The sequence below is a fragment of the Brachypodium distachyon genome, chromosome 1, assembly GCF_000005505.3.
Source record: "Brachypodium distachyon strain Bd21 chromosome 1, Brachypodium_distachyon_v3.0, whole genome shotgun sequence".
NCBI lineage: Eukaryota > Viridiplantae > Streptophyta > Magnoliopsida > Poales > Poaceae > Brachypodium > Brachypodium distachyon.
The window spans coordinates 40,818,960-40,835,372 of record NC_016131.3 but is presented as its reverse complement, the minus strand read 5'-3'; the positions used below and the strand labels follow the sequence as shown (position 1 = coordinate 40,835,372).

General features: G+C 44.1%; 1 protein-coding gene across 1 annotated transcript; it reads right to left on the bottom strand.

The window, feature by feature from the left end:
• Positions 1 to 11,368: 11,368 nt before the first annotated feature.
• Positions 11,369 to 15,518, bottom strand: LOC100822723 (protein transport protein SFT2). The gene is made up of 4 exons (XM_003563886.4): positions 15,179 to 15,518; positions 14,818 to 15,085; positions 12,274 to 12,378; positions 11,369 to 12,000 (listed from the first exon to the last, which is right to left on the bottom strand). Exons 1-4 carry the CDS (start codon positions 15,379 to 15,381, stop codon positions 11,890 to 11,892), a joined length of 687 nt encoding a protein of 228 aa, XP_003563934.1. The 5' UTR covers positions 15,382 to 15,518; the 3' UTR covers positions 11,369 to 11,889.
• Between the last annotated feature and the right edge of the window lie 895 nt (positions 15,519 to 16,413).

The following is a 16,413-nucleotide window of genomic DNA, read 5'->3' as shown; positions in this document are numbered from 1 at the left end:
GAAAAGCAATCTGAAATTGCGAATAGGAGATATGAAGGTTCACGAATCTGAATATTCAATATAGTTGGAGTCTTGATGACGGTAAAACAGGTGGTCTAACCGACACACGCGATTACACGAAAGTAGCAAAGGCTAAACTTTATCTAATCACAAACCAAGGCTCCAAAGGGGGGCTCATGGGGTATAAATAGGAGGGGAACTAGGTGGTTTTCGGCCAGGCCCTTGAGGGACTCCGAAACGCCCTAAGAATCCTCCTAAAACACAACGAAAACATCTAAAAATTGGCTGGACCCTATTACATGGCCTTAGGCCCAATAAAGTAAGGTTATAACCCTCATCTTTGGCCCATAGATACCCATTGGAGGAGGAATCCTCCACTTGGCCGAAATCCCATTGATGAAGAGGATGCGGCCTGCTTCTCATCTCTTTATGGCGATTTCAATGTTCTGAAATCATCACTTGAGCTAGCTCCCGCCACCTTGCTGCCACCTCCATGGTTTGCTGTCCAACGATGATCCTTGAGGTCCAAGCTAGGTCCTTCATTCCTAAAACACATAAAAGAACCCATCTTAGGCAGCAGCATATTCTCATTAATATTAAATGAAGTACCGAGGAACGAAAGTACCTGATAATTTAGTTGTCGTGCACGAGCTCTAGTAATTGGTCCATATATCTCCGGTACTTGAGGTGTAGGTGTTGTAGGGGCTGTGGTTGTATCATTAGTTGGGACGTCCTCAGCACCAGCGCACCGAGGAGGAGCTACCCTAGCTCTCTGCTCGCCATTTGTCACCCATGCACCGTGGCACCTGTGGCATCCCCTTGGTATAAAAGGAGGACCCCCGCCAGCGGTCAAAGGGTTCGGTTCGGTTCGTGCAGATTCACGCTAGCACAGGCCGAAAACAGCAAGTAGCACTTAGCCAGAAAAGAGAGAGAGCACCCAGGGACTCCCCCCGGCAACCTGTAAACCCAAGTTCACTGGCTAATAACAAACTCAGCAGCAGGACGTAGGGTTTTACACCTCAGGGTGGCCCGAACCTGGGTAAACGATCTCATGTTCATTGCGCTCTTACGCTTTGCATTGGCCTCGCCGGCGACCGCCGGGGCGATCCCCGTCGCCCATTGCCGAACCTCAAAGGGGGTGCCCAAGCATCCCCGGTGTCTGAGCCCCGTGCTACGACATCTTAGATCTGTCAATTATGTTATGGTCGGAGTCCTACTCATACTGATCTGGTCGAATTGAGAGAAGCCGTAGGTATTATTGCGGGTCAATCAATTGGGGAGCCTGGGACTCAACTCACATTAAGAACTTTTCATACGGGCGGAGTATTCACAGGGGGTACTGCTGACCTTGTACGATCCCCTTCGAATGGAAAAATCCAATTCAATGAGAATTTGGTACGCAGGCGCTCACAACATGTGCGTACACTCACCCCTATGAACGCACACACGCACACCCTACCCCTATGAGCACCTCCGAAAGACTGGGCCGGCAGATCTTCAGAGATTGACGAAGTCACCGCAGGCACCTCGCTGTTGACGGGTACGTCACCCACCACTGAAAGAATAGCACCGGTTAAATCCTGGAATAATCCAAGGAAATGTGACACCCATGTCAAGTCTAGGACTTGAACCTGGGTGGGCTAGTTCCACCACAAGGAACCAGACCACCTGAGCTAGGCTCAGTTCACTTTTTTTTCCAATTTTTACTTTAAGTGTCACACAGAACATTGTGGTTTTCCTGTCAGTTTAGACTTCCTTTTTGTTCTATTAGGACATTTGAACATGAAAGACCAAAAAACTACCCAATTTCTTAAAGAATTCTGCTCCGTCCGTCCGAATTGTGACTTTTCCCCCTAAGTCCGGAACTTCCTTGCGGGTTAGTCTAGTTTGTGAAGCAAGTGCAACCTCAGATACTTGGATTGTGTTTTCCTCTTAACACCATCTTTATGAACCCATTTGATGACATCATCGAAGATTTCAAATTCTCTGGATCATTCGTCGTGTGATTTCAGGCATCGCCCTCTCCTGCGGGCCTCGTGGCGTCTCCGGGCTAGCTTTTCACCAAAACTTGTGTTCTCAAGTCACTTTACTCTATACCTTTGTGTTGTACTAGCACATGGAGACATGAAAAACCAAAAAGCTACCCAAGTCCTCAAAGGATTCTGCTCCGTCCATCCGAATTGCGACTTTTCCCCCCTAAGTCCGGAACGTTCGTACGGGTTAGTCTAGTTTGTGAATGATGTGCAACATCAGATACTTGGATTGTGTTTTCCTCTTAACACCATATTTATGTACCCATTTTATGACATCATCCAAGATTCCAAGTTCTCTAGACCATCCGTCGTGTGATTTGAGGCATCGCCCCCTCCTGCGGGCCTCGTGGCGTCTACGGGGTATCTTTTCACTAAAACTTGTGTTCTCAAGTCACTTTACTCTATGTTTGTGTTGTACTAGCACATGGGGACATGAAAAATCAAAAACCTACCCAAGTCATCAAAGGATTCTGCTCTGTCCGTCCGAATTGCGACTTTTCCCCCTAAGTCTGGAACTTCCGTGCGGGTTCGTCTAGTTTGTGAAGGAAGTGCAACATCAGATACTTGGATTGTATTTTCCTCTTAAAACCATCTTTATGTACATATTTTATGACATCATCCAAGATTCCAAGTTCTTTAGACCATCCGTCGTGTGATTTGAGGCATCGCCCCCTCCTGCAGGCCTCGTGGCGTCTACGGGGTAGCTTTTCACCAAAACTTGTGTTCTCAAGTCACTTTACTCTACGTTTGTGTTGTACTAGCACATGGGGACATGAAAAACCAAAACGCTACCCAAGTCATCAAAGGATTCTTCTCCCTCGGTCCGAATTACGTGTTTTCCTCACTTTAGGGCTTGGGATTGAATATTCCTTAGTGTTTTGTTACTAGCTTTTCACCAAAACGGCCGCCGGCAATGAGTAATTAGTTTTCTTTATTTTATAAGTGCAAATTGGGTTCAATCTAAACAACAATATGTATCGCTCTATGTGTTTACAATATGGTTGATTTACATCACAAAACAAACAAAAAAGGAAAAAAAATAAGCTTCGCCGGCATCTATTTTTCGGGGCAACCGGCAAAGGGTTAATTTCTTTTTTTTTCTTCGGTTCAATTCGAACGGGGGACATTTGGGAAAAAAAAAAAAAAGACCTTTCCCGGCGGCCTTTTCTCGGGGCCGCAGGCAAAGGGTTATTAATTTTTTTTTCTTCCCGGTTCAATTCGAAGGGGGGACATTTGGGGAAAAAATAAAAATAAAAACATAATAACCCTTTGCCGGCGGCCTTTTCTCGGGGCCGCCGGCAAAGGGTTATTATTTTTTTTTTGCCGGTTCAATTCGAAGGGGGGTCATTTGGGGAAAAAAAGGCCTTTGACGGCGGCCTTTCCTCGGGGCCGCCGGCAAACTGTTATTTCTTTTTTTTAAATTCGTGCGTGCGCGTCCAAATTTGAACGGATTGTCGCGGGAAAAATGAATCTCTTTGCCGGCGGCTTTTTTTTGGTGGCCGCCGGCAAAGATAGTTTGTTTTTCTCCCCCCACCGGCCGTTTCGCCCTACGTTAACCTCACACGTGGGCCCACGTGCAGCGTGTCTTTGCCGGCGGCCGACCCTATGCCGTGGGCCGGCGTGGGCTTTTCTGCCGGCCCACGGCATTGGGCCTCTTTGCCGGCGGCCCGATAGAAAGCCATCGGCACAGGCCGGTTTTCCCCTAGTGATGCATCTTGAATCTCTTTAGCATGTCTTGGGTGTATTTGGCTTGATTAATAAAGATTCCTCCTCTCAATTGCTTGATTTCAAATAAAAGGAAGAACTCCAATTTACCCATCATAGACATCTCAAACTTTTTAGTCATTAGCTTAGCAAATTGATCATTGAACACACCATTAGTAGAACCAAATATGATATCATCAACATATAGTTGGCATATAAAGAAATCACCACCAACAATCTTAGTAAAAAGAGTGGGGTCAATTACCCCAATTTCAAAGCTATGATCCGCTAGTAGCTCCTTTAGGTGCTCAAACCAAGCTCGAGGTGCTTGTTTGAGACCATAAAGGACTTTATCAAGTTTGTACACGTGGTTAGAAAATTGAGCGTCCTCAAACCCCGGTGGTTGTTTGACATATACAAACTCATTTAGTGGACCATTTAAAAATGCACTTTTCACATCCATTTGTTGCAAAGTAATGTTATGATGCGATGCATATGCAAGTAAGATACGAATAGATTCAAGGCGAGCAACGAGAGCGAAAGTTTCACCGTAGTCAATACCCTCAATTTGGGAGAAACCGTGAGCCACCAATCTTGCCTTGTTTCTTGTCACTTGTCCAAGTGCATCTTGCTTGTTCTTGAATATCCATTTAGTGCCAATGACATTCTTGCAATCTTTTAGTCTTTCCACCAATAACCATACTCTATTGCGCTCGAAGTTATTCAACTCTTCATGCATGGCATTAAGCCAATCCGGATCCTTGAGTGCTTCTTGTACCTTTTGGGGCTCAACACAAGAGACAAAAGCATGATGTTCACAAAAGTTAGCTAATTGTCTACGAGTAGTTACCCCTTTCCTCACACTTCCTAGAACATTGTCCAAGGTATGTTCTTGACGTTGAAGTCATGAGGCAATCTTCATGGCCCGATGTTCCATAGCTTCTTGAGATAAATCTTGAGGCACAATGGAAGCTTGAACATCTTGAAGATCTTGATCTTGGACATCATTTGGTGAAGAATCACCAACATCAACATTTGCTTGATCTTGTCCTTGATCAACTTGTTCATCCACATGAGGGACTTGTTCTTGTTCTTGGCTAGCTTGTGGATCTTGTGGAGATGAGGGCTCCACTTGAGTAGAGCATTGTCCTTCTCCTTCTTCCATACGGGGATCCTCAACGGGCATAATTTGACCTATGCCCATTCGTCGTATGCCTTGGGGAGGAATTTCATCATCTACATCCACAACATCAACTTGCCCCACATGGGAGCCATTATTCTCATCAAACTCCACATTACAAGATTCTTCAACACATCCAGTGGATTTGTTGCGGACCCTATAAGTGTGGGACTTTGATTCATAGCCAACAAATATGCCCTCATAAGTATTAGGCTCAAATTTAGATAAACAAACACTTTTCTTAAGCACAAAACACTTACAACTGAATACCCAAAAGTATTTGAGGTTGGGCTTGCGTCCTGTGAGAATTTCATAAGGTGTATTGTTCAATATCTTGCAGAGATAGAGGCGCTTAGTAGCATGGCATGCGGTGTTGATTGCTACGGCCCAAAAGTTGTATGGAGACTTGAACTCCGCCAACATTGTCCTTGCCGCATCCATGAGAGTTCTATTCTTCCTCTCCGCTACACCATTTTGTTGAGGGGTATACGCAGCGGAATATTGTCTTTTGATACCCTCATCACTCTAAAACTCAATCAAGGTGTAATTCTTGAACTCGGAGCCATTATCACTCCTAATAGCCATAATCTTTGCATTGTATTAGTGTTGGGTTTCATTGGTAAAGTCGATGACGGTCTGTTGGCTCTCACTCTTGTGCTTGAAGAAATATACCTAAGTGTACCTAGAATAGTCATCAACAAACCAAACAATATTTCTTACCACCAAGACTATCATATGTAGGAGGACCGAAGAGATCCATATGAAGGAGCTCCAAAGGCCTCGTAGAAGTGATAATTGTCTTGTGGTGATGTGCCTTCTCATGTAACTTTCCTTCAATACAAGCACTACACACACAGTTTTTATTAAATGAAATATTGGTTAGTCCTAGCACATGTTCACCTTTGAAGAGACTTTGCAAAGATTTCATATTGACATGGGCTAGACAGCGATGCCATAGCCAACCCACATCAACTTTAGCCACTAGACATGCTTCTTCTCTAGTGGGTTTCTTACGGAAATCTACCACATAGAGACCATTTTTCACATATCCAACAAAGGCTACTTTAAGAGTCTTGCTCCACAAAAGGGTCACACTGGTTGTGCCAAAAAAGGAATAAAAACCCATATGTGCAAGTTGAAGTACCGAAAGTACATTATATGGAAGGGACTCAACAAGCATGACATTCTCAATGGATGTATCCGGAGAGATGACAACCTTGCCTAGTTCCAATACTGTTGATTGTGAAGAATCTCCAAATGTAACTTGCTTGGACCTTGATGTACTCATTTTAGTGTCCACAAGCAATTCTTTGCTCCCGGTCATATGATTAGTGCATCCACTATCCACTATCCATGAAGATCCATTGGAAGCAACCTCCGAAGAGGTCTTGGCCATGAGGCACTTGGGTGAGTGATTCTTGTTCTCATTGGGGGAGTCGAAGAGAGATGGAAGTGAAGGAGCAATTGCAATGTTCGCCCTCTCCGTGGACTCTTCCTCATCATCATCTTCGTCACCCGAAGTATATTCTTCTTGAACAAGAAGCATTCTTGGTTGCCTCTTCTCCGTTGGCTTCTTGTGGAAGGAGGGCTTGGTCTTCTCCTTAAGGATAAGGAGACCACCATTCTCCTCCCTCTTCTCATAAATACACTCTGCAACGAAATGGTCATTGTTACCACAATTATAACATTTACGAGATCTTTGACCTTTGGGCTTGGAGCTTGAAGCTCCCTTGTAGTTGTAGAAGTTATTGGGGTTGAAGGTGTTGGTCTTGACAAACTTATTTGTTCTTCCAAAAAGCTTGAGCCGCAAGAGCCATGTGATCACTAAACTCATAGTTGCAATTTTCTTCCGTGATCTCAACTTCTTCTTGTTGGGGTGCTTCACATGGAGTTGAGGTGGGAGTCACGTTGGCCTTCAATGCAAGGTTTGAGCTTTGTGAGAGAAACTTGGCGCGAATGAGGTTGTCCTCGGAGGTCTTCTTGAGAATATCCATAACCACAAACTCTCCCATCACTTGACTTGGAGTCAAGCTATAGTAGTCCGTTCTTTGCCTAATCATTGCGGTATGAACCTCTCGGTGTGGGGAGATGGCTTCTATGAATAGACGCTTGATCCATTCATCATTGATGTCACGACTTCCATGGTCCTTCATCTTGGCTCCAAGAGTGATGACTCTCCTATATAGCTCATCCGGAACCTCTCCATTCTTCATGAAGAAATTCTTGCATTCATTGATGACCACTTAAAACTTTGACTTCTTGACACTCTCATGCGAAGCACCCCAGTCAAAGTTGTCACCAATTAGCTTCCAAGCATCTCTAGCGGAATCAACTCAACGGACATAGGTTCTATACTCCAAGGGTAGAGCCTTTAAGAGTATTCCAATGGCATGCTCATTGAGTTGATTGTCCACATATTCTCTTGGCGACATGTTCTTTGGATCATAAACAAAGTAACCTTCTTAAACAATTCTCCACAACTCCGTTGATGTGCTCTTGAAGTGAGTCCTCATGGAATGAAACCAATCAACGTAATTTGTACATAGGTGGCAAATTATGGTGGCGATGGTTATATTGAGGAGGTGGAGCCACCTCATTATACAACCCATAGCCACCCATAGCTTGGGATTTGGTAGCACTCTCTTCGATAGCCTTAGCCTTGTTACGGGCTTCGGCATCCGAATCATCCTTAGTCAAACCCACCGCACTTGGTGGCTTGGTATGGACGGACTCGGTAGTAGACGAAAAGGCTTTGTTAGGTAGGTGCTCACTAATCTTTTTGTCCACACTATCTAGAATCACTTTTTGCATGCTATCCAAAAGCAATTTGATGGATTTGAAAGTTAGTGGAGCATTATCATCTATCACCTCGATTTCTTGGGGTTTCATTGTGGGTTCCCCATCATCGCCGACCATACTCTTAAGAGCGGTAAAGCCTTAATTAAGAGACGAGGCTCTGGTACCAATTGAAAGATCGGTATGATTGAATAGGCGACTAACAAATTTTTCTTTTTCTTTTTCTTTTCTTGAAAGATGCAAACACCTAATCCTAGGGTTTACTAAATTCTCTAAAGTGAATGCAACCCTAGAATGAAATGCAATAGCCGAAGCAACAATATATAGCAAGAATGTAAAGGGGAAAAGGTACCACACGTGGAGACGAAGATTTCACCGGAGTTCCACCTATTGGGATCGGTGTACGTCTCTGTTTGGATGAGTGCTTTACCACAAAGGTAGAGACGCCACGAAGGCTCACTCTATTCTCCAACTCACCACACCACAAAGGTGGGATGAGCTCTCACAACACCACAAAGGTGAGGTGAGTTCCACTAATGGCTTCCTTGAGGGCGAACGCCGAACCCTTAGAAACTTGACCGGGGCAAACTCCACAACTCAATCGGAGGCTCCCAATCCAAGCCCCGAGCTCCTCAATCACCAAGGGATTGCTCGAGGTGACCGCTTCCGTCTAGGGTTCCCAACAACCCAAGAGAAACAAAATCCATAAAGAAAACAAGGGGAAACAACTTTTTGACTTAGTGAAACCCTAGATCAAGATATTTTCCTCCAATCCTCAAAGAATCAAAAGTTATGAGTAGCTAGGGAGGAAGATCTTGGAGATTTAAGCTTGAGGTGTTCTTGCGGTGAGAGGTGGTGTTCTTGGCTGCTTGCTTGCTCTATTTGCTTGTTGGGGACGAAGGAGTATATAAGTGAGTTTCCAAAAATCGAGTCGTTAGGCAATTGTCGGGATAGGCCGGATCTTCCACTGGATAGCCGGAACTTCCGGCTGACCGGAAGTTCCGCATATTCCCTTGGGACTAACAGAGAGCACCGGAGGTTCGAGCGGAAGTTCACCCAGAACTTCCGCCGCTTGGGAACCAGAGATGCCAGAACACACTCTGAAAAATGTTTTCTTCTCACACCTTAATGGGTAGGCTTTTTAGTGGGTGCAATTTGGTGTAGATGTGTACGTGAAATTGATTCACCCGTTACCTTCCCTTGTGGATCCCCTCTTAATAGTACGGATGTCCTACGACTCAAATCAACCGAAAAAACCGCTAAACATCACTACGCTTCTTTCCTTTTTAAGGATCCACAATTCATCTTGTGTCGAGTTCTTTATAAACCCTGAAATGCTTAGCACAAGATTAGATAACAAAACATGTTGTCATCACCACCAAAACCACTTAGGAGAGAAATGCTCATTCAATTGGTGATGAAGAAGCCGACGAAACAGGGACATGATGAAGTGAGCAGTCCGTAAGAACGCTTCCCAATAACCTTATCGACCATCTCTCAGACAGGATCTCAAAGGTCGGGGTTCCGGAGGTCTGCTCTCCCGACGAGCCGTGCACGCAGCCGACGGGATGGAGTAGCAGAGGGCGGCGAACAGAGAGATTGGAGCGCGGGCGTGACGGCTAGGATTTGTGATGTGTCTGTTCAGAGGCCGGGGTTGTCTTATTAAATAGGCACGCAGGCGGACGTCCGTTCGGTTTCGGAAACTAACCGATGTTGATTTAGGAAATCAAAACCGACTCCACAATTATCGGGATTTGTTAGGCGTCCGCAACAGATTCCAACTGCCAAAAAGATAAGCAACGACCCCGGCCGACCAACTCGAACTCGAAATCGATCCACGAAACGCGGCGCGCGCGCGTTGTGACTCCCCCTAAACTAGAAAGGTTGGACTATCGCAATTCCTCGTTCCACTCCATGAATGGAATTTAATTTAGTTTGGGCCTTGGCTTGTCCTAAATTCCAACATGCTATTTCATAAGCGAGTGAGAAATAATTATTTTTTAGTCGATGATAACACATTTTGATTCAATCATCGAGATTCATGTAAGATTAATGTAGATCTGATAGATAAGAAAAACTTGAATGGATGGTTACGATTGTTGACTGAGAAATAACTACTCACTCCGTTCCATAATTTTTATCTCAAATTTGCCCCCAAATGGATGTATCTATTACTAAAAAGCATTTAGATACATGTAATATTTTAACAAGAATTATGAAACGAAGGAAGTATTTCTTAGACGGCTGAGAAATGAGAAATAGATACTCCCCAAAAATATTCGTAGGAGAGCTCTATGTCACAATTTTCGCACCACGAATAACTCCAAAGCAACAAGAACTAGTGGGGACCGGCATGACTGCTGGTAATAAAACTTGGTACCATCTGTGGAGGCAAATTTTCTCCGAGGCTGACGTATCACCTGCTGAAGGTGACGTGTACTGGATAAGTTAATGCCAAAACTGACTCTCAACAGTTTCTTAATTATGGGCAGTGTGTCGTACGTCCCTATTTTACCAGATTTTGCCGTTTGTTTTAGATGAGATTTTGCCGCTTGCTATGGAGGAAAAAAAACATGAACCGAGAACTAGGCGGCATCATTAAAAAATGGCGGCAAGCTTTAAAAAAAAACTACAGTAGCTAGCTAGCTAGCAAATCGCATGCAGCTAACAACGTATGACATGTTCGCAGCTACTACTACGCCGTTTCCTTCAGCACCTTCACCCAGTCGGCCACATCGAACACCTCGCCTTGCGCGCTATTGCCGGACTCGTACTCATCGCACCCACCGCGCCAGATGGCTGACTACAAAGCGCTGAGTATGGTTTAGCCGATCCTACCAGACACCATGCAGCCCACTTTAACCCATATAAGTGGCCTTTAGGTGGGGTGGTTCCGTAAACCAAACCAGCCCATTATATACTCAACGTAACGGTTTGGTCTGGCTCGAGACCGGCAAACCCACCAACCCAAACAAGAGAGAAGATGGGAGAGGCTGCACGAACGCGACGCGGCGACCGGCGGCGAGACCATCTGACTCCGTGTCTTGGAGCATCGGACGCACGTCGTCTTAAACCCATCAACCCGTCCGACACAACCCAAACCACCCATCTAATTATCAGCTCGTTGACCCATCTAAACCCACCCAAACCATAATTTCCCCACCCAACAGATTAAAAGTGCAAAACCCACCAAACCCAACTTAGCCCAACCAGGGAAACCAATGCTCAGCGCTTACAACAAACGAAACTAAATATGCAGATACAGAATCAAGATTATTGCTAACAAAGGAATGCAATTAGACAAGCTTACAAAAACCGGGTAGTTTATAGAAGATTCCTATTGGCCTTCTCTTATTTCTTTTTCTTTTTGAAATAAAATTTTATATTATTTCCTCAAATTAAGAATTTCTGAAATGAGAGTATTCCATATAGATATCGAATAGTGGCTTTGCAATACTATCTCCCCTGCATTTCCAAGAGTGCATTTCAAAGCTTGTTTTAGTTGACCGCAGATCTATGCATTCAATAAAATCTCATCTTTCACCCAAAAAATGTTTATAGAAGCGCTCTATGACACAGTTCGCACCACGGGCAGCCGGATCACTTCACCTGCACTCATTCTGAACTCCAAAGCCAACCTCGATTTCACCGTACCTTTAGCCTTAACTCGGCAGTAGTAATAACTTTATTTCCACAACATAAGCTCACAAGAAAACTTCTGATACAAGAGCACAACAGACATTGTCCACTCCGTGCACCCAACACGTACGCGGTACGCCTGACATCTACTACCTCCCATCCTAAATTCTTGTCTCAAATTTGCCCAAATATGAATGTATCTATTCTTAAAAAGTGTCTAGATATATGTAATATTTCGACAACAATTTAGGATCAGAGGGAGTATTTTAAATGGTACTCACTCCGTTCCATAATTCTTGTCGAAATATTACATATATCTAGACGCATTTTAGGAATAGATACATCCATTTTTTAGCAAATTTGAGACAAGAATTATGAAACAGAGAGTAGTGATGTATCAAGCAAGCAAAGGAGTGGGTAATAATTGTATCTGATATCTCTATGGCGGGTTGATCATACCAGCAACTACGTACAGAACATTTCGGGCATTACAAGTGTACGAATATGATCATCACGTACAAATTTGTTCTACTTGGGCTACCGGCCAAAAATTCTTGTTACCGGAGACAGGAGACTGGATGAGATAAATTTCAATCCGCTAGAGCCTCCAGGGAAGTAGGATATGGTGTAGTAAGCAAGCGCCAGAACCTGGAACAAAAACGAGGAAGGTCACTTCTTAAACAGGAAGCTCCAGTCAGTCCGAAAAGATCAGCCAAGAAACGACATGCATTGCACATTGAATTGCACATATCATTTTGCCCCTAAATACACAAGATATTATAGCTCATCAAGTCATGGCTCTGATTGGGAGCTTGTTCAATACATGTGGAAGAAAGCATAAACCACAGCCCTAATATCCACCATATACCATAAAATTTCAGAATATGAAGACAAACCCAATTTTTTGGTCAAAGGACATACCTGAAGGATTGAAAATATCACCGAGAGAAAATAGCTGTGAAGCACCATAGAAACATAAATCGTGCCAACCATGCATCCAGTGAACCCCACTGTAAAAGGTAGTCTCTGAAAGAAAAGGACATGCTCTTTTATTAGAAACCGCATGCGTTTGGAGATTATGTGAACATGGAGATATTGCCTTGCATCCTATTTAAGAAAAACTGAGCAGGTACAGGTGTCATTAACTACTTAGTTTCAACAACGCTTGCACATATGTGGTATACATATGTGCCCAAAGTCAAAATTACTCAAAACATCTGCCATAAAAAAATACGCATACACAACCAAGCAGACTAGAAATTGCACCAAGTCAAACTGTACTCATCCACATGTGGTCCACTGACTTCCACTGTTCCACAACACGAACAAAGGAAAAAGGTTCAATCATCGACAAGGAATTGGGACAATACAACTGATTCCAGACCACAGTTGAATTTCTTACAAGTATATCCAGAAAAAAACGCATCGTTCCTAAACATCAGTACCTCTTAGTATAGACTAGATTTTCTCCATGTCATTGGCCAAGATTATCACTGATCAGTATCAGCAATGAGTTACAGATCCAGAAGACATAAACCATGGAATCCGATGAATTAAGGACGTGTTTGAAAGCCTGTTGTGACGAAGATTCAATTAGAAAAACGGAAAGACCAATTGTAGATTTCCTTTGTTTTGTTGTGGATTGTCAGGTCAAGCTGGTATGAAGGTGATCAAAATCCTTTCTCTACTCGAAGAATATTGGAATGAACTCAAAAACTGTTTTGGACAGAAGAGATCCAGATCAAGAGCAGTATTATTGCAAAAAGAAAAACTAGAAAGCTCAGGAAACTCTCTAGATTGAGTTTAGATATCCTTCCAGATTGAGCCAAATATTTTGTTCATCGATAGGTGGGAGAAAAATTGTCTAATTTACTTCTTATGTTGCATCTGGTATCAGGAGAACTCGGACCAAGAAATGAGGACAAATATAAGATGCCAATCACCATTGCATTCTTAGAGGTTGGTGAGCATGAGCACTGTTGAGCTTACTGGAAAGATCAAAATCCATCGACTCGCCATCACAAAGGTCTCAACTTCCACTACTCACTTATTTTGGTCTGTCCAGATAATAAGCTACTTCATACAAATACTTCAATATGCTAAAAACATAATCTTCAAAACCTTTTGGATCATCAGAAATTTATAAAATGGAAACCTTTATGCTCTTCATAATAGGATTTACAACCTACCAATGATTTTGGATAAGACCGGCGGAGGTTGTAAATCTCAAGGTCACGTTATTAATACATGGTCTGGTATCATCAACCGTGCTAATCTTGGTACGGAAGTAATGCACGAACACAATGCTCACAACTTCCCTCTAGGTCTACCTGCTCTGGAAGTTCCTGCTATTAATGGTAAGCCTTTTCTGCCAATACATAAGATTTTTTTTTAAGAAAAAAGCGAGAAATACCCAATATCTTTACTTTGAATCCTTTTTTTATTTAAAAATTTGAATTTTTGAAATACTATGATCGATTTTTTCCCTTCTTAGGAAGATCAGCTCCCTGGCCATCTTAGGGCAAGCAACTAACGGATTAATCTCTAGCTAAGCTCCGTTCATAGTGCAGATCTACCTAGAGTCTCAAGTTAACAGATTCCAGGTTTGAAGAATATTTTCAAGTTGTGTACAAACTAAAACGGTATGGAGGTGACATTCTTCCTGGGACAGTTCTCGAGTTACAAACACCCTTGGTAACCATAATTAACCTTCAAGAGCTGAACCACAACCAGCAACTTCAAGAGCTGAGACTGGCTGTAGGTCAATGGCAAGATGATCCATTCATCCATTTATTTTAAAAGGTATGCTTTCTGAAATATATAGTTTGCATACTCTTTCTTAGACTGCACACTAGATTTTGGGTAATTTGACTTAAGGAAAAGCCTACTTGATCTGATCGCTTATTTTTCTAATGTCCTTTCTGAATTGCTTATTTAAAATTAAGCACCACAATATTACTCAGTTGTTCTTTTTTTTTCTCATTCAAAATGTTCTGTATAGTCAAAAGAAGGGGAATAAAAATGAATCCCTTAAATCCTTCTAAAGCGGAGAAGCTATGCATGCAAACATCCATGTAAGAATTTCATACAAAGAACATCCATGATGTAAGATCACAGACTCAGAGCTATTGGGTCCCCTCATAAAGAATAAAGGGTGTAATCGGCTCATTTCAGGCTTCGATTTGGGAAGGAGATTTTCCTTAATATTCAGCTCCAATGACATTGAATTATACAGTAGGGACTAGTAAATGACACTAGTTAGCTGTCTGCAGAGAACAACAAATCCTTCTCAACACCAGAAAATGTTTTGCAACTTGTGTCCGCATTATCCAAAATTGCAAGTATAGATGTCACGCAGCAATGAGTTTTGACTGAGTAATCTCCACTCCCTTGCTACCAAACAAGATTACTGATCTTCCAGAATTGAAAACAAATGAACAAGCATGGTGGCAATTTGCAGAGTACCTCTTTTGACGTCATATGGGAGAGCTGGTTCGCGGGTCCTTTGAGCGCAAAGAGCGATGCGATGATGAGAGCACAGCCAAGCGTGAAGCAGATAGCGAACTTCTGCGGCATGAGCACCATGACGGGAAGGAAGAGCGTGAACGCGATGAAGACGAAGAAAATGCCGGTGGCGAGGAAGAGCCCAAAGTACATGAGCGCCTTCCCCGAGGGGAAGCTGCTCGTCGCGCCCTGGAAGCTCCCCGGCAGCTCCCGCACGCCCTTGGTCACCCTGCAACCCGCGGATCAGATCGTACCGGAACAGACGGAGCTTGGGGAGAGTGGATCAGATCTGAGGGATTGGGGTTGGCGGGAGGGAGCTTACACATTGAAGGTGCCGGAAACGGTGTCGTTGGCCGAGCGGACAGCGGCCTCGATGTCGAACGGGAGCGGGGAGGAGGAGGAGGCGTCGGAGCGGGAAGCGGAGTAGGAGTTCCAGTCGGCGAGGAGGGAGGGCTGCGACTCGCTAGCGGCGGAGGCGGGGGAGGCGGAGCCGCCGGTGAACCAGGATTGGGCCGTCTTCTGCATCGCGGGAGGCGGGTTTAAGTGCCGGCGGCGAGGCGAGATTGAGATGGGCTGGGACAGTGGGACGAGGAGCACGGCAGTCGTGCGAGCTCCGGAGGAAAGGGAGCGAAAGAAATCGAGGAAAGAAGACGAACAAATTCGCACAGATGCAATTAGTAGTATCGAAGGTTTTTGCTACTGCACATTCACGTTGGAGTAAATTAAAAAAATACACCAACTTTGTTACTGAGGTTTCATGTCATGTCATGTCAAGATTTGCTACTTGTACATAATCAGTATCACTTCTAGTCATACATTACCAATAACCCTAAGTTGAAGATTGAAGCATGTTGACGCTGAATCCGACAGGTGTGGCCCACATGTCCAGCCTTTCCACTAATATAGTCATAAGATATGGGCAAACAAGAAGTCTCGGTCTCCTTCCCTGAATCCTCTCCGGTGGCGCCTGTGCTCCGCCAGCCTCGCTGCTCCTGTGCTCGCTGAAACCCCGACCTAACTGCTCTTGTGTTCCGCCGACTCCCCGTCGGCGCGCGCCCATCCGACGCGTCGCTGCCGCTGTGCCGCTCAAGCGTGCCTCACCGCCTTGGAGGCGGAGCCAATGGAGGATGAGGAGGTGCATTAGAGATGCTCGAAGGAAGAAGTGAGAAAAAAAAACATGGATCTTTTTGGTTTGCCCCTTGGCTTATAGCTATGTTAGTGTAATGGTTTGGCTTCTGCCACGTGGCGCCACGCTAGCCCGACAGGTGGGCCAGTCTTGTCAAATTTGGCCTAAAAAACGCTCAAATCGCCAACTTAGGGTTGCGTAACGCAAAAGTGGTACCGATTAGTTACAATTAGCAAATCTTGACCCAACCTCGAACCCTAGCCACAAATGTGGTACCTTCCTGTAATTTACTCTTTACGTTCCTCTCCCCGAACACTTCATATAATTTATTTTCATTTATTTCTTAATATAGCTCGTTTTTTTCTTAGCTCCCACACCCGTCAATGACTAATCACGCACATTTATTGTTGATCCACTATGAATGGTCACAC